General features: G+C 49.2%; 1 protein-coding gene across 1 annotated transcript in view; it reads right to left on the minus strand.

The window, feature by feature from the left end:
* SIN3B (SIN3 transcription regulator family member B) overlaps window positions 1-21,961 on the minus strand; it is a 238,355-nt gene that overhangs the window by 124,924 nt on the left and 91,470 nt on the right. The window contains exon 10 of the mRNA XM_063914501.1: window positions 8,647-8,885. Within this exon, the coding sequence (XP_063770571.1) occupies window positions 8,647-8,885 (239 nt within the window). The remainder of the gene's footprint in view (window positions 1-8,646; window positions 8,886-21,961) is intronic.

Below are 21,961 nucleotides of genomic sequence, written 5' to 3' on the forward strand. Positions count from 1 at the left end.
TCACCCCCATGTTCTGTCACTATGTCACCCCCCTCCCCGTGTTCTGTCACTGTGTCACCCCCACCGTTCTCTGTCACTGTGTCACACACCCGTGTGATGTCACTGTCATCCTCCCCTCCCCGTGTTCTGTCACCGTGTCACCCCCCCCATGTTCTGTCACCATGTCACCCCCACCGTGTTCTGTCACTGTGTCACACCCCCCGAGTTCTGTCACCCCCACCGTGTTCTGTCACCATGTCACCCCCATGTTCTGTCACTATGTCACCCCCCTCCCCGTGTTCTGTCACCGTGTCACCCCCACCGTTCTCTGTCACTGTGTCACACACCCGTGTGATGTCACTGTCATCCTCCCCTCCCCGTGTTCTGTCACCGTGTCACCCCCCCCATGTTCTGTCACCCCCACCGTGTTCTGTCACTGTGTCACACCCCCCGAGTTCTGTCACCCCCACCGTGTTCTGTCACCATGTCACCCCCATGTTCTGTCACTATGTCACCCCCCTCCCCGTGTTCTGTCACCGTGTCACCCCCACCGTGTTCTGTCACCGTGTCACACACCCGTGTTCTGTCACTGTCACCCCCCCTCCCCGTGTTCTGTCACCGTGTCACCCCCCCCATGTTCTGTCACCGTGTCACCCCCACCGTGTTCTGTCACTGTGTCACACCCCCCGAGTTCTGTCACCCCCACCGTGTTCTGTCACCGTGTCACACCTTTCCCCAGGGGCCATAAGACACTGGATAATTTGCTTGCTGCACAATAATTATCCTAAATAAAATGTTAATGTGTAAAAAGGCTCTCTACCTGCCGTAATGTGTGTAAAAGGGGCTCTACCTGGTGTAATGTGTGTAAGGGGCCCTACTCATTTGACGATGCGCCGCCGAGGTGCCCGACGGCCGAAACGGCCGACGAGCGACCCGGCGGCGGGGGGGCAGTGACGGGGGGAGTGAAGTTTCTTCACTCCCCCCGTCACGCGGCTGCATTGAAGTGCAGGCAAATATGGACGAGATCGTCCATATTGGCCTGCATGCACAGCAGACGGGAGACCAGCGATGATCGAGCGCGGGGCCGCGCATCGTTCATCGCTGGAGTCTCCACACTGAAAGATATGAACGAGTTCTCGTTCATTTATGAACGAGATCGTTCATATCTTTCAGAAAATCGGCCAGTGTGTAGGGCCTATAAGTGGCGCTGTGTGGCGCAATTTGAATAATGGAGACTATTGTGCAGCCTAATATGAATCTGTATTATTTTTTGCCCACACCCCTTCCACATGAAGCCACGTCCCTATATTTTTGGCAAGTGGGGCGAGCTGCTATTTTGTATGTGGCCCTCGGATACTGACAGAAAATGTCAAGTGGCCCCTCAGCTGAAATAATTGCCCACCCCTGGTCTAACCCGATTACCTTCAGTCATTCTGGATGGATTAGAATATGATATACTTCTAAATTCATTGAAGGAGCTACTTGCAGTTTTTCCAGAAGTACAGACTTTCCTAGAGGGTGTATGGCATATTCACCTCACTCACGCGGCAAGATGTGTAAGGACACATCTTTATTATATTCAGTTGTGTTGTTACACAATACCTTCTTACACCTTAACTGTGTCCAACGGCTTGTATGCAGTTGAGTTTCTGGCAGTCAGGATACAGACGCCGGGATCCTGACTGCTGACAATGCCACAAGCTGGAATCCCAGCTAACGGGCTATTCCCACTCGTGGGTGTCCACGACACCCATAGAGTGGGAATAGAACCTGTGGAGAGTGCAGCGAGCCCGCAAGGGGACTCCCTGCGCTCGGCCTGCTGCCGATCGGCATGCCGTTGCTGGTATGCTGACGGCAGGCATACCAATCATTCGTAAAATCATACTGATCCCCATGGCTTTGTTAGTTAAACTGAGGTCCTCAAAAGTTGGTGGGGTATAGTGGGAGACAGTTTGGTTTGGAAAGTGCCAATGCTCCATGCTTGTCTACTGTAATTCTTACTGTTGTCAAGGCCCAATCTCGGAACCAATATTAAATGTGGGCATCAAAATGGTTAGTCGTAAGGACAAGGACTCCAACACCAACCTGTGTAGGACAGGGGTCAAGTCAGAACTCCAGGCAGAACTGTATATACTCTTCCTGTGTCTCTTCTATGAATAATAAGGGGGAGATTCAAATGTTTGAAAAGTCAGTTGGGAGTCTGTTTTTTACTATCTAATAGACAGGAAAAAACAGACATCCAACCGACTTTTCAAACATTTGAATTCCACCCAAAGTGTCCAATTTAGAGCTAACAGTACTAAGCCTCAGAGAGGGTAACAGGGTTAGCAGACACTACTCAATGTTTTTAAGGGGTATGGGACTCAGGGTCGACACTGTCATAAGGTCGACCTGAACAAAGTCGGCATAAAAAAATGTCGACATGAGATTTTCATGGGCTTTTTTTTGGTGTCGTTTTCTTTGTTAAAAGTGACCGGGAACCCCAATTAGTGCACTGTGTCCCCCTCGCCGTTCCAAATCGTAGTCCACGTGGATCGTAAAGTATGAAAAAAATGAAAAAGTCATGTCGACCTTTTTTGTGTCGACCTAGCCACTGTCGACCTAATGGGTGTCGACCCAGAGTGCGGATACTGTATTTAAGACAACATTACAGTAAACCCCTAGGCCTTCTAACATCATCTTATTACTTACACACCTACCTCCTACTGGATGCAGCTCACACTACACAAACGGCTCCGGTGTTACAACTGATTTTTAAAAACACCCAAAAAAACAACAACAAAAACACACGGTTAAAAAAAAAAATAAAAAAAAAAATCTGATTTGTTGCAGGTGAAAAATTTTAAGAAGTTTATTGTAGACAGAACTTAATTTTTCTAACAGGTAAATTAATATTTATAATAAGATTTTACTCACCGGTAAATCTATTTCTCGTAGTCCGTAGTGGATGCTGGGGACTCCGTAAGGACCATGGGGAATAGACGGGCTCCGCGGGAGACTGGGCACTCTAAAGAAAGATTTAGTACTACTGGTGTGCACTGGCTCCTCCCTCTATGCCCCTCCTCCAGACCTCAGTTAAGGAAACTGTGCCCGGAAGAGCTGACATAATAAGGAAAGGATTTTGGAATCCAGGGTAAGACTCATACCAGCCACACCAATCGCACCGTACAACTCGTGATAAACTTACCCAGTTAACAGTATGAACAACAACTGAGCATCAACCAACGGATGCCAACATAACATAACATAACCATTTATTAAGCAATAACTATATACACGTATTGCAGAAAGTCCGCACTTGGGACGGGCGCCCAGCATCCACTACGGACTACGAGAAATAGATTTACTGGTGAGTAAAATCTTATTTTCTCTAATGTCCTAGTGGATGCTGGGGACTCCGTAAGGACCATGGGGATTATACCAAAGCCTCCAAACGGGCGGGAGAGTGCGGATGACTCTGCAGCACCGAATGGGCAAACACAAGGTCCTCCTCAGCCAGGGTATCAAACTTGTAGAATTTTGCAAACGTGTTTGTACCCGACCAAGTAGCAGCTCGGCAAAGCTGTAATGCCGAGACCCCTCGGGCAGCCGCCCAAGAAGAACCCACCTTCCTTGTGGAGTGGGCTTTCACCGATTTTGGATGCGGCAATCCTGCCGCAGAATGAGCCTGCTGAATCGTGTTACAGATCCAGCGCGCAATAGTTTGCTTTGAAGCAGGAGCACCCAGCTTGTTGGATGTATACAGGATAAACAGCGAGTCAGTCTTCCTGACTCCAGCCGTTCTGTTAACATAAATCTTCAAAGCCCGGACCACGTCCAGCAACTTGGAATCCTCCAAGTCACGAGTAGCCGCAGGCACCACAATTGGTTGGTTCAAATGAAACGAAGACACAACCTTTGGTAGAAATTGCGGACGAGTCCGCAATTCTGCCCTGTCCATATGGAAAACCAGATAGGGGCTTTTACATGACAAAGCCGCCAATTCTGACACTCGCCTAGCCGAAGCTAAGGCCAACAGCATGACCACTTTCCACGTGAGATACTTTAGCTCCACGGTCTTAAGTGGCTCAAACCAGTGGGATTTCAGGAAACCCAACACCACGTTGAGATCCCAAGGTGCCACTGGTGGCACAAAAGGGGGCTGAATATGCAGCACTCCCTTAACAAAAGTCTGAACCTCAGGCAGTGAAGCCAGTTCCTTCTGAAAGAAAATAGATTAGGGCCGAAATCTGGACCTTAATGGACCCTAATTTTAGGCCCATAGTCACTCCTGACTGTAGGAAGTGCAGGAATTGACCCAGCTGGAATTCCTCTGTAGGGTCCCTCCTGGCCTCACACCAAGCAACATATTTTCGCCATATACGGTGATAATGCTTTGCTGTCACGTCTTTCCTAGCCTTTATCAGCGTAGGAATACTTCATCCGGAATGCCCTTTTCCGCTAGGATCCGGCGTTCAACCGCCATGCCGTCAAACGCAGCCGCTGTTAGTCTTGGAACAGACAGGGTCCTTGTTGTAACAGGTCCTGTCTGAGAGGCAGAGGCCAAGGATCCTCTGTGAGCATTTCTTGCAATTCCGGGTACCAAGTCCTTCTTGGCCAATTCGGAGCGCTGAATATCGTTCTCACTCTTCTTTTTCTTACAATTCTCAGCACCTTTGGTATGAGAGGAAGAGGAGGAAACACATAGACCGACTGGAACACCCACGGTGTTACTAGTGCGTCCACAGCTATCGCCTGAGGGTCCCTTGACCTGGCGCAATACCTGTTTAGCTTTTTGTTGAGGTGTGACGCCATCATGTCCACCTGTGGGAGTTCCCATCGATTTGCCAGCAGCGTGAAGACTTCTTGATGAAGTCCCCACTCTCACGGGTGGAGGTCGTGCCTGCTGAGGAAGTCTGCTTCCCAGTTGTCGACCCCCGGAATGAACACTGCTGACAGTGCTTGCACATGATTCTCCGCCCACCGAAGAATCCTGGTGGCTTCTGCCATCGCCACCCTGCTTCTTGTGCCGCCCTGTCGGTTGACATGGGCCACTGCAGTGATGTTGTCTGACTGAATCAGCACTGGTTGGTCTCAAAGCAGAGGCGCCGCTTGGCTTAGGGCGTTGTATATGGCCCTTAGTTCTAGGATATTTATGTGCAGACAAGTCTCCTGACTTGACCAAAACCCTTGGAAGTTTCTTCCCTGAGTGACTGCTCCCCATCCGCGGAGGCTTGCATCCGTGGTCACCAGGACCCAGTCCTGTATGATGAACCTGCGGCCCTCGAGGAGGTGAGCACTCTGCAGCCACCACAGAAGAGACACCCTGGCCCTGGGGGACAGGGTGATCAGCCGATGCATCTGAAGATGCGATCCGGACCACTTGTCCAACAGATCCCACTGAAAGATCCTGGCATGGAACCTGCCGAAGGGAATGGCTTCGTATGACGCCACCATCTTTCCCAGGACTCGCGTGCAGTGATGCACCGACACCTGTTTTGGTTTCAGGAGGCCCCTGACTAAAGTCACAAGCTCCTGAGCCTTCTCCTCCGGGAGAAATACCTTCCTCTGGTCTGTATCCAGAATCATGCCCAGGAAGGGCAGACGCGTCGTAGGGATGAGCTGCGACTTTGGAATATTCAGAATCCAGCCGTGCTGCCGCAACACTTCCTGAGAGTGTGCTACGCTGATCAGTAACTGCTCCCTGGACCTCGCCTTTATGAGATCGTCCATGTATGGGATAATTGTAACTCCTTGCTTCCGAAGGAGCTCCATCATCTCTGCCATCACCTTGGTAAATATTCTCGGTGCCGTGGACAGGCCAAACGGCAGCGTCTGGAATTGGTAATGACAGTCCTGTACCACAAACCTGAGGTACTCTTGATGAGGCGGATAAATGGGGACATGCAAGTAAGCATCCTTGATGTCCAGCGACACCATGAAATCCCCCTCTTCCAGGCTTGCAATGACCGCTCTGAGCGATTCCATTTTGAACTTGAATTTCTTCAGATAAATGTTCAGGGATTTTAAATTCAAGATGGGCCTGACCGAACCGTCCGGTTTCGGTACCACAAACATAGTGGAATAGTAACCCCTTCCTGTTGAATGAAGGGAACCTTTACCACCACTTGCTGGAGATATAGTTTGTGAATGGCTGCCAATACTACCTCCCTTTCCATGGGGGAAACTGGCAATGCCGATTTTAGGAAACGGTGAGGGGGCGTCACCTCGAATTCCAGCTTGTATCCCTGAGACACAATTTGTATAGCCCAAGGATCCACCTGTGAGAGTACCCACTGGTGGCTGAAATTTCGGAGACGCGCCCCCACCGCACCTGGCTCCGCCTGTGGAGCCCCAGCGTCATGCGGTGGATTTAGTGGAAGCTGGGGAGGACTTTGGTTCCTGGGAACTAGCTGTATGGTGTAGCTTTTTCCCTCTACCCCTGCCTCTGGCAAGAAAGGATGCACCTTTGACTCTCTTGCTTTTTTGTGAATGAAAGGACTGCATTTGGTAATACGGTGCTTTCTTCGGTTGAGAAGGAATATATGGCAAGAAATTTGACTTCCCAGCTTTAGCTGTGGAAACTAGGTCCGAGAGACCGTCCCCAAATAATTCCACACCATTATAAGGCAAAACCATGTGTTTTTTCGAGTCGGCATCCCCTGTCCATTGCCGAGTCCATAAGACCCTTCTGGCCGAAATGGACATTGCGTTTATTCTAGAGCCCAGCAGGCAAATGTCCCTCTGGGCATCCCGCATATATAGGACAGCGTCTTTGATATGCCCCAGGGTCAGTAGAACAGTGTCCCTGTCCAGAGTATCTATCTCCTCCGAGAGATTATCAGTCCAAGCTGCTACCGCACTACACATCCAGGCCGAAGCAATTGCTGGCCTCAGTAGAGTACCAGAATGTGTATATACAGACTTCAGGATAGCTTCCTGCTTTCTATCCGCAGGATCCTTCAGGGTGGCCGTATCCTGAGACAGCAGAGCCACCCTCTTAGATAAGCGTGTCAACGCCTTGTCTACCCTAGGGGAGGATTCCCAGCGTAACCTATCCGTTGGCGGGAAAGGATACGCCATCAGTAATTTCTTGGAAATTACTACTTTCCTATCAGGGAAATCCCACGCTTTTTCACATAAATTCATTTAATTCATGTGAAGGGGGAAAAGTCACTTCTTGCTTTTTCTCCCTATACATATAAACCCTCTTGTCAGGGACAGGGTTTTCCTCTGATATGTGCAATACATCCTTCATTGCTATAATCATGTAGCGGATGGCTTTAGTCATTTTAGGCTGCAACTTTGCATCATCGTCATCGACACTGGAGTCAGACTCCGTGTCGGCATCTGTGTCCACCATCTGGGACAGTGGGCGCTTATGAGACCCTGACGGCCTCTGAGCTGTGGGATCCGACATGGGTTGAGACCCTGACTGTCCCAATAAATCAGCTTTATCCAACCTTTTATGCAAGGAGCTTACATTATCATTTAACACCTTCTACATATGCATCCAATCAGGTGTCAGCACCGTCGGCTGCGACACCACATTCATCTGCACTTGTTCTGCCTCCACGTATCCTTCCTCATCAAACATGTCGACACTGACGTACCGACACACCGCACACACACAGGGAATGCTCTGACTGAGGACAGGACCCCACAAAGGCTTTTGGGGAGACAGAGAGAGAGCACACACCCCAGCGCTATATAACCCAGGGATTACACAGTACCTTAGTGTTTACCCAGTAGCTGCTGTTTTATATAAAATGCGCCTAAATTTATGTGCCCCCCCCCTCTCTTTTTCACCCTTTTTCTACCTTGATACTGCAGGGGAGAGCCTGGGGAGCTTCTTTCCAGCGGAGCTGTGGAGAGAAAATGGCGCCGGTGTGCTGAGGAAGAAGGCCCCGCCCCCTCAGCGGCGGGCTTCTGTCCCGCTTCTATGTGTAAAAAATGGCGGGGGCTCGCACATATATACAGTGCCTGGCTGTATATATGTGTTATTTTGCCAAAGGTACTCTAATTGCTGCCCAGGGCGCCCCCCCCCCCCCCCCTGCGCCCTGCACCCTACAGTGACCGGAGTGTGCGGGTGTGCTGTGGGAGCAATGGCGCACAGCTGCAGTGCTGTGCGCTACCTTAAGTGAAGACAGGAGTCTTCTGTTGCCGATTTCGATGTCTTCTTGCTTCTGCCGGCTTCTGTACTTCTGGCTCTGCGAGGGGGACGTCGGCGCGGCTCCGGGAACGGACTTTCAAGGTTAGGTACCTGTGTTCGATCCCTCTGGAGCTAATGGTGTCCAGTAGCCTAAGAAGCGCAACCTAGCCGCAGTTAGTAGGTTTGCTTCACTCCCCTCAGTCCCTCGTAGCAGAGAGTCTGTTGCCAGCAGAAGCTCTCTGAAAATAAAAAAACCTAACTAAAATACTTTCTTATTAGCAAGCTCAGGAGAGCTCACCAAAAAACACCCAGCTCTGTCCGGGCTCAGATTCTAACTGAGGTCTGGAGGAGGGGCATAGAGGGAGGAGCCAGTGCACACCAGTAGTACTAAATCTTTCTTTAGAGTGCCCAGTCTCCTGCGGAGCCCGTCTATTCCCCATGGTCCTTACGGAGTCCCCAGCATCCACTAGGACGTTAGAGAAATATAGTCATTCTGAATAAGATATTGTTGCTTCCATGTACTCAGACTAGCTCACCTCTTTAGCACAACTGGTACTGCAGTGACTGGGTTTTTCTTGAGGCTCTCTATGATATCAGGGGCTTTGTCCCCATAAATTCGGTAGATAGCACGTCGTTGGATAACTTCAGATGTCCCACCTAAGCAATCATCAAGTCGAAACTTTTCCTGATCTTCAGTGGACATGCGAGAGAGTTTCTTCTGGACGCTTTCCAGGACACGGATTGTTGCCAAATTGGTCTCCAACACAACGTCCAGCTGAATATAAAATTAAGAAAGCTGGTTTACATAATGAATTGTATGATGTACATTTATTTGAGAGGTGTGGAAACCTCTTACAGAATACTAAATTATAAATCCTTCATGGAATTCGCTCGGAGGGGTTTGAGATAAAATAAATTTTTGTTTTCATTCGGAACTTGTTTGAAATCAACTGCTTGTATCTAGTATCACATAGGTTCATTGTTTAGTCAGGTGATAAACATCTCACAATGTCTTTTGCAATACGTCCTGCTGATAAGCATACTAAATACTTTAATTCATTGTGGAATTTTGAGCATTTTACTATTTATAAACTATTGTAACCACAATATCACCTTCACAGTGATATATGAGAAGTGTGTGGTGATAAATCAGTGTATGACTAATGTCCGTAAGCCTGCAATAAAAGTACTGGGGGGATGGGGGTGGGGATTTGGGGGTAGGTAGGGGGTAGGAACGGGTACTACTCCACAGCTCCCTTCGGAATCAGTGTGACAGGGATGTAGTCATGATCACGGCAATCGGGATCCTGACGGTCAGCATACCGATGCCGGGCTCCCAGACCGCCAGAAGGGGGCCGAGGCCTATTCACACTCGTGCGAACGAAACCTGTGGCGAGCACAGTGAGCCACCATGCCCGCAAGGGGCTTCATTGCGCTCACCCCCCTGTCGGCATACTGACCGCGTAACGCCAGTAAAATCCCTTCCTATGATACCATGGGAGAACACTGGAGTATGGAGTCTGGCATTTTGAATATTGAATGATTTGAACATGGTGCCTCCACCTCTAGACCCCACTGGGCCTTAGTTAAGTTTACCAAGCCCAAGAAGAGAAGAGATGGAAAGGATGAAGGAAACAACCCCCCAACTAGGTGCCAGAACACCACAGAAATAACGGTAAACAACAACAAATCAGCATGCAACCATAATGCTGGGAAGGCGTCCAGTAAGAAAAAAAGGAGATTTATGGTAGACTTACCATTGTTAAATTTCTTTCTGCGAGGTACACTGGTTTCCACAGGGAATAACATCGGGGTGTAGAGTTGGATCTTGATCCGAGGCACCAACAGGCTAAAGCTTTGACTGTTCCCAGGATGCACTGCACCGTTTCCTCTATAGCCCCGCCTCCAGGCACTGGAGCTCAGTTTTGTTAACCAATCCAATGCAGTAGCAGGTCAAATAGAGACGGTAAATGTTAGCCACATAGAACCACATTCTCATGACAGGAGAAGGTACCAGCAGCTAATGCCATATAAACCCAAAGAAGCTAGTTCCTCATGGGAGGGGACGCACTGTAGCGGGCATAAGAACCCGGCGTCCAAAGGAAGCATTCTGGGAGGCGGAAGTATCAAAGGCATAGAACCTGATGAACGTGTTCACTGAGGACCACGTAGCCGCCTTGCACAATTGTTCAGCAGACGCGCCAGGGCGGGCTGCCCAAGAAGGTTCAACAGACAGAGTAGAATGGGCCGTGATAGCAGCAGGAGCTGCGAGTCCAGCCTGCGCATACGCTTGTACAATCACCATTATAATCCATCTGGACATGGTCTGCTTATTCGCAGGCCAGCTACGTTTGTAAAAACCAAATAGTACAAAAAGAGAATCTGATCTCCTGATAGAGGAAGTCCTTTCTACATATATACGGAGAGCCCGTACCACATCCATAGACCGCTCTTTGGAGGACAAACCAGGAGAGATAAAGGCCAGAACCACAATCTCTTGGTTAAGGTGGAAAGATGACACCAACTTAGATAACCAGGGCGAGTTCTAAGAACTGCCCAGTCACGGTGAAAAATCAAAAAGGGTGGACGACAGGACAAAGATACCCTCCTAGTAGAGGCAATAGCCAACAGAAAAAATAAGATTTTAAACCTACCGGTAAATCTTTCTCTCCTATTCCGTAGAGGATGCTGGGGACTCCGTAAGGACCATGGGGTATAGACGGGCTCCGCAGGAGACATGGGCACTATAAAGAACTTTAGAATGGGTGTGCACTGGCTCCTCCCTCTATGCCCCTCCTCCAGACCTCAGTTAGAGAAACTGTGCCCAGAGGAGACTGACAGTACGAGGAAAGGATTTTGTTAATCTAAGGGCAAGATTCAAAACCAGCCCACACCGTATAACATGGAATATACGTAACCAGTTAACAGTATGAAGAAAACAGCATCAGCCAAAGACTGATCTCAACTGTAACATAACCCTTATGTAAGCAATAACTATATACAAGTCTTGCAGAAAAATGTACGCACTGGGACGGGCGACCAGCATCCTCTACGGACTAGGAGAAAGATTCACCGGTAGGTTTAAAATCTTATTTTCTCTTACGTCCTAGAGGATGCTGGGGACTCCGTAAGGACCATGGGAATTATACCAAAGCTCCAGATCGGGCGGGAGAGTGCGGATGACTCTGCAACACCGATTGAGCAAACATAAGGTCCACATAAGCCAGGGTATCAAACTTGTAGAATTTTGCAAAAGTGTTTGAACCCGACCAAGACGCAGCTCGGCAAAGCTGTAACGCCGAGACGCCTCGGGCAGCCGCCCAAGAAGAGCCCACCTTCCTAGTGGAATGGGCCTAAACCAAATTTGGTAACGGCAATCCAGCCGTAGAATGAGCTTGCTGAATCGTGTTACAGATCCAGCGAGCAATAGTCTGCTTAGAAGCAGGAGCGCCAACCTTGTTGGCTGCATACAGAACAAACAGTGCCTCTGTTTTCCTAACCCGAGCCGTCCTGGCTACATACATTTTTAAGGCCCTGACTACATCCAGGGACTTGGAATCCTCCAAGTCATTCGTAGCCACAGGTACCACAATAGGTTGGTTCATGTGAAACGATGAAACCACCTAAGGCAAAAATTGAGGACGAGTCCTTAATTCTGCTCTATCCACATGGAAAATCAGATAGGGGCTTTTGTGCGACAAAGTCGCCAATTCGGACACCCGCCTTGCAGATGCCAAGGCCAACAACATGACCACCTTCCAAGTGAGAAATCTTAACTCAACCGTTTGAAGAGGTTCAAACCAGTGAGATTTTAGGAACTGTAACACCACGTTAAGGTCCCATGGTGCCACTGGAGGCACAAAAGGAGGCTGTATGTGCAGCACTCCCTTTACAAAAGTCTGGACTTCTGGGAGAGAAGCCAATTCCTTCTGAAAGAAAATTGATAGGGCCGAAATCTGTACCTTAATGGAGCCTAATTTCAGGCCCATATCCACTCCTGTCTGTAGAAAGTGGAGAAAACGGCCCAGATGGAAATCTTCCGTAGGAGCATACATACTTTCTTCAGATACGGTGATAATGTTTCGCCGTCACTTCCTTCCTAGCCTTTATCAGAGTAGGGATGACTTCCTCCGGAATGCCTTTCCCAGCTAGGATTCGGTGTTCAACCGCCATGCCGTGAAACGTAACCGCGGTAAGTCTTGGAACACGCAGGGCCCCTGTTGCAACAGGTCCTCTTTGAGAGTAAGAGGCCACGGATCTTCTGTGAGCATTTCCTGAAGATCTGAATACCAGGCTCGTCGAGGCCAATCTGGAACAATGAGTATTGTCTGCATTCTTTTTTGTCTTATGATTCTCAATATCTTTGAGATGAGTGGAAGAGGAGGGAACACACAGACCGACTGAAACACCCACGGTGTCACCAGGGCGTCCACTGTTACTGCCTGAGGGTCCCTTGACCTGGCACAATACCTCCGAAGCTTCTTGTTGAGACGTGAAGCCATCATGTCTCTTTGAGGAAGTCCCCAACGACTTGTTATCTTTGCAAAAACTTCTTGATGAAGTCCCCACTCTCCTGGATGGAGATCGTGTCTGCTGAGGAAGTCTGCTTCCCAGTTGTCCACTCCCGGAGTGAAGACTGCTGCCAAAGCGCTTATGTGATTTTCCGCCCAGCGCAGAATCCTGGTGGCTTCCGCCATTGCCACTCTGCTCCTTGTTCCGCCTTCGCGGTTTACATGAGCCACGGCTGTGACGTTGTCTGATTGAATCAGAACCGGTAGGTCGCGAAGAAGATTCTCCGCTTGACGTAGGCCGTGGTATATGGCCCTCAATTCCAGTATGTTGATGTGTAGGCAAGAACAAAACCAAAGAATATTAACTGTTAAAAAAGCGCCTCAGCAGAGGATGAACATGAGATTAAAAATATGTATTATACCTATTTCAGAAATCCTGCGCTAACCAGACAACTATATGTGTTATAGTGTGGCAAGGAATAAACAAGAGAAAAAAAGGCAGCTGCGCTGAATTTCAGAAATATATGTGATATAATCAATAGAGAGAGCCAACGTATCAATTATAAAAATGAACAAATTTATTTAAAACACTGTTAAGAAGAATTTACTTACCGATAATTCTATTTCTCGTAGTCCGTAGTGGATGCTGGGAACTCCGTAAGGACCATGGGGAATAGCGGCTCCGCAGGAGACTGTGCACAAAAGTAAAGCTTTAGGACTACCTGGTGTGCACTGGCTCCTCCCCCTATGACCCTCCTCCAAGCCTCAGTTAGGACACTGTGCCCGGACGAGCGTAGACAATAAGGAAGGATTTTGAATCCCGGGTAAGACTCATACCAGCCACACCAATCACACCGTATAACTTGTGATCTGAACCCAGTTAACAGTATGATAACAGAGGAGCCTCTAGAAAAGATGGCTCACTACAACAATAACCCGATTTAGTTAACAATAACTATGTACAAGTATTGCAGACAATCCGCACTTGGGATGGGCGCCCAGCATCCACTACGGACTACGAGAAATAGAATTATCGGTAAGTAAATTCTTATTTTCTCTGACGTCCTAGTGGATGCTAGAAACTCCGTAAGGACCATGGGGATTATACCAAAGCTCCCAAACAGGCGGGAGAGTGCGGATGACTCTGCAGCACCGAATGAGAGAACTCCAGGTCCTCCTCAGCCAGGGTATCAAATTTGTAGAATTTAGCAAACGTGTTTGCCCCTGACCAAGTAGCTGCTCGGCAAAGTTGTAAAGCCGAGACCCCTCGGGCAGCCGCCCAAGATGAGCCCACTTTCCGTGTGGAATGGGCTTTTACAGATTTTGGCTGTGGCAGGCCTGCCACAGAATGTGCAAGCTGAATTGTATTACACATCCAACTAGCAATAGTCTGCTTAGAAGCAGGAGCACCCAGCTTGTTGGGTGCATACAGGATAAACAGCGAGTCAGATTTTCTGACTCAAGCCGTCCTGGAAACATATATTTTCAGGGCCCTGACAACGTCTAGCAACTTGGAGTCCTCCAAGTCCCTAGAAGCCGCAGGCACCACAATAGGTTGGTTCAGGTGAAACGCTGAAACCACCTTAGGGAGAAACCGAGGACGAGTCCTCAATTCCGCCCTGTCCGTATGGAAAATCAGATAAGGGCTTTTACAGAATAAAGCCGCCAATTCTGACACGCGCCTGGCCCAGGCCAGGGCCAACATCTTTAAGTGGTTCAAACCAATGTGACTTTTTGAACCCAAAAACTACATTGAGATCCCAAGGTGCCACTGGAGGCACAAAAGGAGGCTGTATATGCAGTACCCCTTTTACAAACGTCTGCACTTCAGGGACTGAAGCTAGTTCTTTCTGGAAGAAAATTGACAGGGCCGAAATTTTAACCTTAATGGACCCCAATTTCAGGCCCATAGACACTCCTGTTTGCAGGAAATGTAGGAATCGACCCAGTTGAAATTCCTCCGTCGGGCCAAACTGGCCTCGCACCACGCAACATATTTTCGCCAAATGCGGTGATAATGTTTTGCGGTTACATCCTTCCTGGCTTTGATCAGGATAGGGATGACTTCATCCGGAATGCCTTTTTCAGGATCCGGCGTTCAACCGCCATGCCGTCAAACGCAGCCGCGGTAAGTCTTGGAACAGACAGGGTCCTTGCTGGAGCAGGTCCCTTCTTAGAGGTAGAGGCCACGGATCCTCCGTGAGCCTCTCTTGAAGTTCCGGGTACCAAGTCCTTCTTGGCCAATCCGGAGCCACGAATATAGTGCTTACTCCTCTCCATCTTATAATTCTCAGTACCTTGGGTATGAGAGGCAGAGGAGGGAACACATACACTGACTGGTACACCCACGGTGTTACCAGAGCGTCTACAGCTATTGCCTGAGGGTCCCTTGACCTGGCGCAATACCTGTCGAGTTTCTTGTTGAGGCGGGACGCCATCATGTCCACCTTTGGTTTTTCCCAACGGTTTATAATCATGTGGAAGACTTCTGGGTGAAGTCCCCATTCTCCCGGGTGGAGGTCGTGTCTGCTGAGGAAGTCTGCTTCCCAGTTGTCCACTCCCGGAATGAATACTGCTGACAGTGCTATCACATGATTTTCCGCCCAGCGAAGAATCCTTGCAGCTTCTGCCATTGACTGCTTCGTGTGCCACCCTGTCTGTTTACGTGGGTGACTGCCGTGATGTTGTCCGACTGGATCAACCCGGCTGACCTTGAAGCAGAGGTCTTGCTAAGCTTAGAGCATTGTAAATGGCTCTTAGCACCAGGATATTTATGTGAAGTGATGTCTCCAGGCTTGACCATAAGCCCTGGAAATTTCTTCCCTGTGTGACTGCTCCCCAGCCTCGCAGGCTGGCATCCGTGGTCACCAGGACCCAGTCCTGAATGCCGAATCTGCGGCCCTCTAGAAGATGAGCACTCTGCAACCACCACAGGAGGGACACCCTTGCCCTTGGTGACCGGGTTATCCGCTGATGCATCTGAAGATGCAACCCCGACCATTTGTCCAGCAGGTCCCACTGGAAAGTTCTTGCGTGGAATCTGCCGAATGGGCTTGCTTCGTAGGAAGCCACCATTTTTCCCAGAACCCTTGTGCATTGATGCACTGAGACTTGGCTCGGTTTTAGGAGGTTCCTGACTAGCTCGGATAACTCCCTGGCTTTCTCCTCCGGGAGAAACACCTTTTTCTGGACTGTGTCCAGAATCATCCCTAGGAACAGAAGACGAGTCGTCGGAACCAGCTGCGATTTTGGAATATTGAGAATCCAACCGTGCTGTCGCAACACTACCTGAGATAGTGCTACACCGACCTCCAACTGTTCCCTGGATCTTACCCTTATCAGAAGATCGTCCAAGTAAGGGATAACTAAAACTCCCTTCCTTCGAAGGAGTATCATCATTTCGGCCATTACCTTGGTAAAGACCCGGGGTGCCGTGGACCATCCAACGGCAGCGTCTGAAACTGATAGTGACAGTTCTGTATCACACCCTGAGGTACCCTTGGTGAGAAGGGTAAATTGGGACATGAAGGTAAGCATCCTTGATGTCCAGAGACACCATGTAGTCCCCTTCTCTTGAATTTGAACCTCTGTATGTAAGTGTTCAAAGATTTTAGATTTAAAATCGGTCTCACCGAGCCGTCCGGCTTCGGTACCACAACAGTGTGGAATAATACCCCTTTCCCTGTTGCAGGAGGGGTACCTTGATTATCACCTGCTGGGAATACAGCTTGTGAATGGCTTCCAAAACTGCCTCCCTGTCTGCTTGTAAAGCCCCAGCGTCATGCTGAGGGCTTGGCAGAGGCGGGAGAGGGCTTCTGTTCCTGGGAACTGGCTGATTTCTGCAGCCTTTTTCCTCTCCCTCTGTCACGGGGCAGAAATGAGGAACCTTTTGCCCACTTGCCCTTATGGGAACGAAAGGACTGCGCCTGATAATACGGCGTCTTCTTATGTTGAGAGGCGACCTGGGGTAAAAACGTGGATTTCCCAGCTGTTGCCGTGGCCACCAGGTCTGAAAGACCGACCCCAAATAACTCCTCCCCTTTATAAGGCAATACTTCCATATGCCATTTGGAATCCGCATCACCTGACCACTGTCGTGTCCATAACCCTCTTCTGGCAGAAATGGACAGCGCACTTACTCTTGATGCCAGTTGGCAAATATCCCGCTGTGCATCACACATATATAGAAATGCATCTTTTAAATGCTCTATAGGCAATAATATATTGTCCCTATCTAGGGTATCAATATTTTCAGTCAGGGAATCCGACCACGCCAACCCAGCACTGCACATCCAGGCTGAGGCGATTGCTGGTCGCAGTATAACACCAGTATGTTGTGTAAATACATTTTAGGATACCCTCCTGCCTTCTATCAGCAGGATCCTTAAGGGCGGCCATCTCAGGAGAGGGTAGAGCCCCTGTTTTGACAAGCGTGTGAGCGCTTTATCCACCCTAGGGGGTGTTTCCCAACGCACCCTAACCTCTGGCGGGAAAGGATATAATGCCAATAACTGTTTAGAAATTATCAGTTTTTTTATCGGGGGAAACCCACGCTTCATCACACACCTCATTTAATTTCTCAGATTCAGGAAAACTACAGGTAGTTTTTCCTCACCGAACATAATACCCCTATTGGTGGTACTCGTATTATCAGAAATGTGTAAAACATTTTTCATTGCCTCAATCATGTAACGTGTGGCCCTACTGGAAGTCATATTTGTCTCTTCACCGTCGACACTGGAGTCAGTATCCGTGTCGGCGTCTGTATTTGCCATCTGAGGTAACGGGCGCTTTAGAGCCCCTGACGGCCTATGAGACGTCTGGACAGGCACAAGCTGAGTAGCCGGCTGTCTCATGTCAATCACTGTCTTTTGTAAAGAGCTGACACTGTCATGTAATTCCTTCCAACAGTTCATCCACTCAGGTGTCGACCCCCTAGGGCGTGACATCCCTATTACAGGCAATTTGCTCCGCCTCCACATCATTTTCCTCCTCATACATGTCGACACAAACGTGTCGACACACAGCACACACACAGGGAATGCTCTGATAGAGGACAGGACCCCACTAGCCCTTTGGGGAGACAGAGGGAGAGTTTGCCAGCACACACCAGAGCGCTATATATATATATATATACAGGGATAACCTTATATAAGTGTTTTTCCCCTTATAGCTGCTGTATTGTTTATACTGCGCCTAATTAGTGCCCCCCTCTCTTTTTTAACCCTTTCTGTAGTGTAGTGACTGCAGGGGAGAGCCAGGGAGCTTCCCTCCAACGGAGCTGTGAGGGAAAATGGCGCCAGTGTGCTGAGGAGATAGGCTCCGCCCCCTTCTCGGCGGCCTTTTCTCCCGTTTTTCAGTGTAATCTGGCAGGGGTTAAAATTCATCCATATAGCCCTGGGGGCTATATGTGATGTATTTTCGCCAGCCAAGGTGTTTTTATTGCTGCTCAGGGCGCCCCCCCCTAGCGCCCTGCACCCTCAGTGACCGAAGTGTGCTGAGGAGCAATGGCGCACAGCTGCAGTGCTGTGCGCTACCTTGGTGAAGACAGGATGTCTTCTGCCGCCGATTTTCCGGACCTCTTCTTGCTTCTGGCTCTGTAAGGGGGCCGGCGGCGCGGCTCTGGGACCGGACTCCATGGCTGGGCCTGTGTTCGATCCCTCTGGAGCTAATGGTGTCCAGTAGCCTAAGAAGCCCAATCCACTCTGCACGCAGGTGAGTTCGCTTCTTCTCCCCTTAGTCCCTCGATGCAGTGAGCCTGTTGCCAGCAGGTCTCACTGAAAATAAAAAACCTAAAACTAAACTTTTCACTAAGCAGCTCAGGAGAGCCCCTAGTGTGCACCCTTCTCGTTCGGGCACAAAAATCTAACTGAGGCTTGGAGGAGGGTCATAGGGGGAGGAGCCAGTGCACACCAGGTAGTCCTAAAGCTTTACTTTTGTGCACAGTCTCCTGCGGAGCCGCTATTCCCCATGGTCCTTACGGAGTTCCCAGCATCCACTAGGACGTCAGAGAAATAATGAATGAAAAACAATAAACATGAATGAATATTACTCAGTCACTTATCTCAAAGTGTCAGCATCATTAAAGGGCTTATATCAAATTGCAGCTGTAATGTGTAAAGCTGAAGTCCGCGTTCCGTAGCTGAAGCGAGGTGCTGCTAATGGTGCACAGCAAAGAACACAGGGTGCAATTGTGAAGCTCCTATGATAGAATAAACGTGTATAGCCAGTGGGTCAATTCAATGGTTAATACCTCTCCGATGGGCTGGTCCGTTTACCGGGCGTCCCCGGTCTGGTGTCCTGCGTTGCCCACAAGTGCTATGCAGCGGAGAGGAGACGGAATGCAGTGTGTGGTCGGCTGGCTGGTGCGGCGTGAATGACAGCAGCTGCTGGGAGCAGAGAACAATCAGGAGCGTTGCCGTCTGAGAATGCTGAGCTCTGCACCAAATGTGAGACACCTGAGCAAGGTGTGTAGAGAGGCGGGTCCTAACGCGTTTCGACACGCTCCACGTGACCTTTTCACCTTTGAAAAAGTCACGTGGAGCGTGACGAAACGCGTTAGGACCCGCCTCTCTACACACCTTGCTCAGGTGTCTCACATTTGGTGCAGAGCTCAGCATTCTCAGACGGCAACGCTCCTGATTGTTCTCTGCTCCCAGCAGCTGCTGTCATTCACGCCGCACCAGCCAGCCGATCACACACGGCATTCCGTCTCCTCTCCGCTGCATAGCACTTGTGGGCAACGCAGGACACCAGATCGGGGACGCCCGGTAAACGGACCAGCCCATCAGAGAGGTATTAACCATTGAATTGACCCACTGGCTATACACGTTTATTCTATCATAGGAGCTTCACAATTGCACCCTGTGTTCTTTGCTGTGCACCATTAGCAGCACCTCGCTTCAGCTACGGAACGCGGACTTCAGCTTTACACATTACAGCTGCAATTTGATATAAGCCCTTTAATGATGCTGACACTTTGAGACAAGTGACTGAGTAATATTCATTCATGTTTATTGTTTTTCATTCATTATATTAACAGTGTTTTAAATAAATTTGTTCATTTTTATAATTGATAGGTTGGCTCTCTCTATTGATTATATCACATATATTTCTGAAATTCAGCGCAGCCGCCTTTTTTTCTCTCTTTTTTCTGATGTGTAGGCAAGCCTCCTGGCTTGACCATATCCCCTGAAAGTTTCTTCCTTGTGTGACTGCTCCCCAACCTCGGAGGCTCGCGTCCGTTGTCACCAGAACCCAGTCTTGAATGCCGTACCTGCGACCCTCTAGAAGATGAGCACTCTGCAGCCACCACAGGAGAGACACCCTGGCCCTGGGGGTCAGGCTTATTTTCTGATGAATTTGGAGATGGGACCCGGACCACTTGTCCAGAAGGTCCCACTGAAATGTCCTCGCATGAAACCTGCCGAAGGGGATGGCCTCGTAGGTCGCCACCATTTTCCCCAGTACTCGAGTGCATTGATGGACCGACACTCTTTTCGGTTTTAACAGGTCTCTGACCATGTTCTGGAGTTCCTGGGCTTTTTCCGTTGGGAGAAAAACCCTCTTTTGTTCCGTGTCCAGAATCATGCCTAAGAACGATAGCAGAGTTGTTGGAACCAACTGTAACTTTGGTAGATTTAGAATCCAGCCATGTTGCTGCAGCACTACCAGGGAGAGCACCACGCTTTTCAGCAACTGATCTCTCGATCTCGCTTTTATCAGGAGATCGTCCAAGTACGGGATAATTGTGACTCCCTGCCGGCGCAGGATCACCATCATGTCCACCATTACCTTGGTGAAAATCCTCGGGGCCGTGGAAAGCCCAAACGGCAACGTCTGAAACTGGTAATGACAGTCCTGTACAGCTAATCTCAGGTACGCCTGATGAGTGGGATATATGGGGACGTGAAGGTATGCATCCTTTATGTCCAGTGACACCATAAAATCCCCCCCTTCCGGTCTGGAGATTACTGCCCGGAGCGATTCCATCTTGAATTTGAACTTTTTCAAGTACAGGTTTAGGGATTTTAAATTTAGAATGGGTATGACCAAGCCATCCAGTTTCGGGACCACAAATAGGGTTGAATAGTACCCTTTTCCCTGTTGAACCTCGACAACCACTTGTTGTTGACACAATTTTTGAATTGCAGCTAAAACTATCTCCCTTTCTGGGGAAGAAGCTGGTAAAGCCGATTTGAAAAACCGGCGAGGAGGCACGTCTTCGAATTCCAGCTTGTAACCCTGGGATACAATTTCCATTAACCAAGGATCCACGTCTGACTGAACCCAGACGTGGCTGAAGAGTCGAAGACGTGCCCCTACCGGCGCAGACTCCCTCAGTGGAGCCCCAGCGTCATGCGTGGATTTAGTATAAGCCGGGGAGGACTTCTGCTCCTGGGAACTAGCCGTAGCCGGCAGTTTTTCCCCTCTACCCTTACCTCTGGCGAGGAAGGAAGAGCCCCGACCTCTTCCGGACTTTTGCGACCGAAAGGACTGCATCTGATATTGCGTCGTTTTCTTTTGCTGTGGGGAAACATAAGGTAAAAAAGTAGATTTACCCGCGGTAGCTGTGGAAACCAGGTCCGCGAGACCTTCCCCAACTAAATCTTCACCTTTGTAAGGTAAAACTTCCATATGCTTCTTTGAGTCAGCATCACCCGTCCATTGGCAGGTCTACAGGGCTCGCCTAGCAGAAATCGCCATGGCGTTGGCTCTTGAACCTAGTAGCCCAACGTCTCTCTGAGCGTCTCATATATAAGACTGCGTCTTTAATATGACCTAAGGTCAATAAAATGGTATCAATGTCAGCTGACAAGGTATCTGTCCAAGCTGCTACCGCACTACAAACCCAAGCCGATGCTATTCCCGGTCTGAGCAAAGCACCCGTATGTGTATAAATTGATTTTAAGGTAGTTTCCTGTCTGCGATCAGCAGGATCCTTGAGGGCTGCTGTGTCTAGAGACGGTAGAGCCACCTTTTTTGACAAGCGCGTTAACGCCTTGTCCACTCTGGGCGAGGTTTCCCACCGTAACCGGTCCTGTGCAGGGAAAGGATACGCCATAAGAATTCTTTTGGGAATCTGCAGTTTCTTGTCTGGAGTTTCCCAAGCCTTTTCAAATAACGCGTTCAGCTCATGAGATGGGGGAAAGGTTACCTCAGGTTTCTTTTCCTTAAACATGTGTACCCTCGTGTCAGGGACAGAAGGGTCATCTGTGATATGTAAAACATCCTTTATTGCAAAAATCATGTAATGAATACTTTTGGCCACCCTTGGGTGTAACCTCGCATCATCGTAGTCAACACTGGAGTCAGAATCCGTGTCGGTATCAGTGTCTGC

The sequence above is a fragment of the Pseudophryne corroboree genome, chromosome 1, assembly GCF_028390025.1.
Source record: "Pseudophryne corroboree isolate aPseCor3 chromosome 1, aPseCor3.hap2, whole genome shotgun sequence".
NCBI lineage: Eukaryota > Metazoa > Chordata > Amphibia > Anura > Myobatrachidae > Pseudophryne > Pseudophryne corroboree.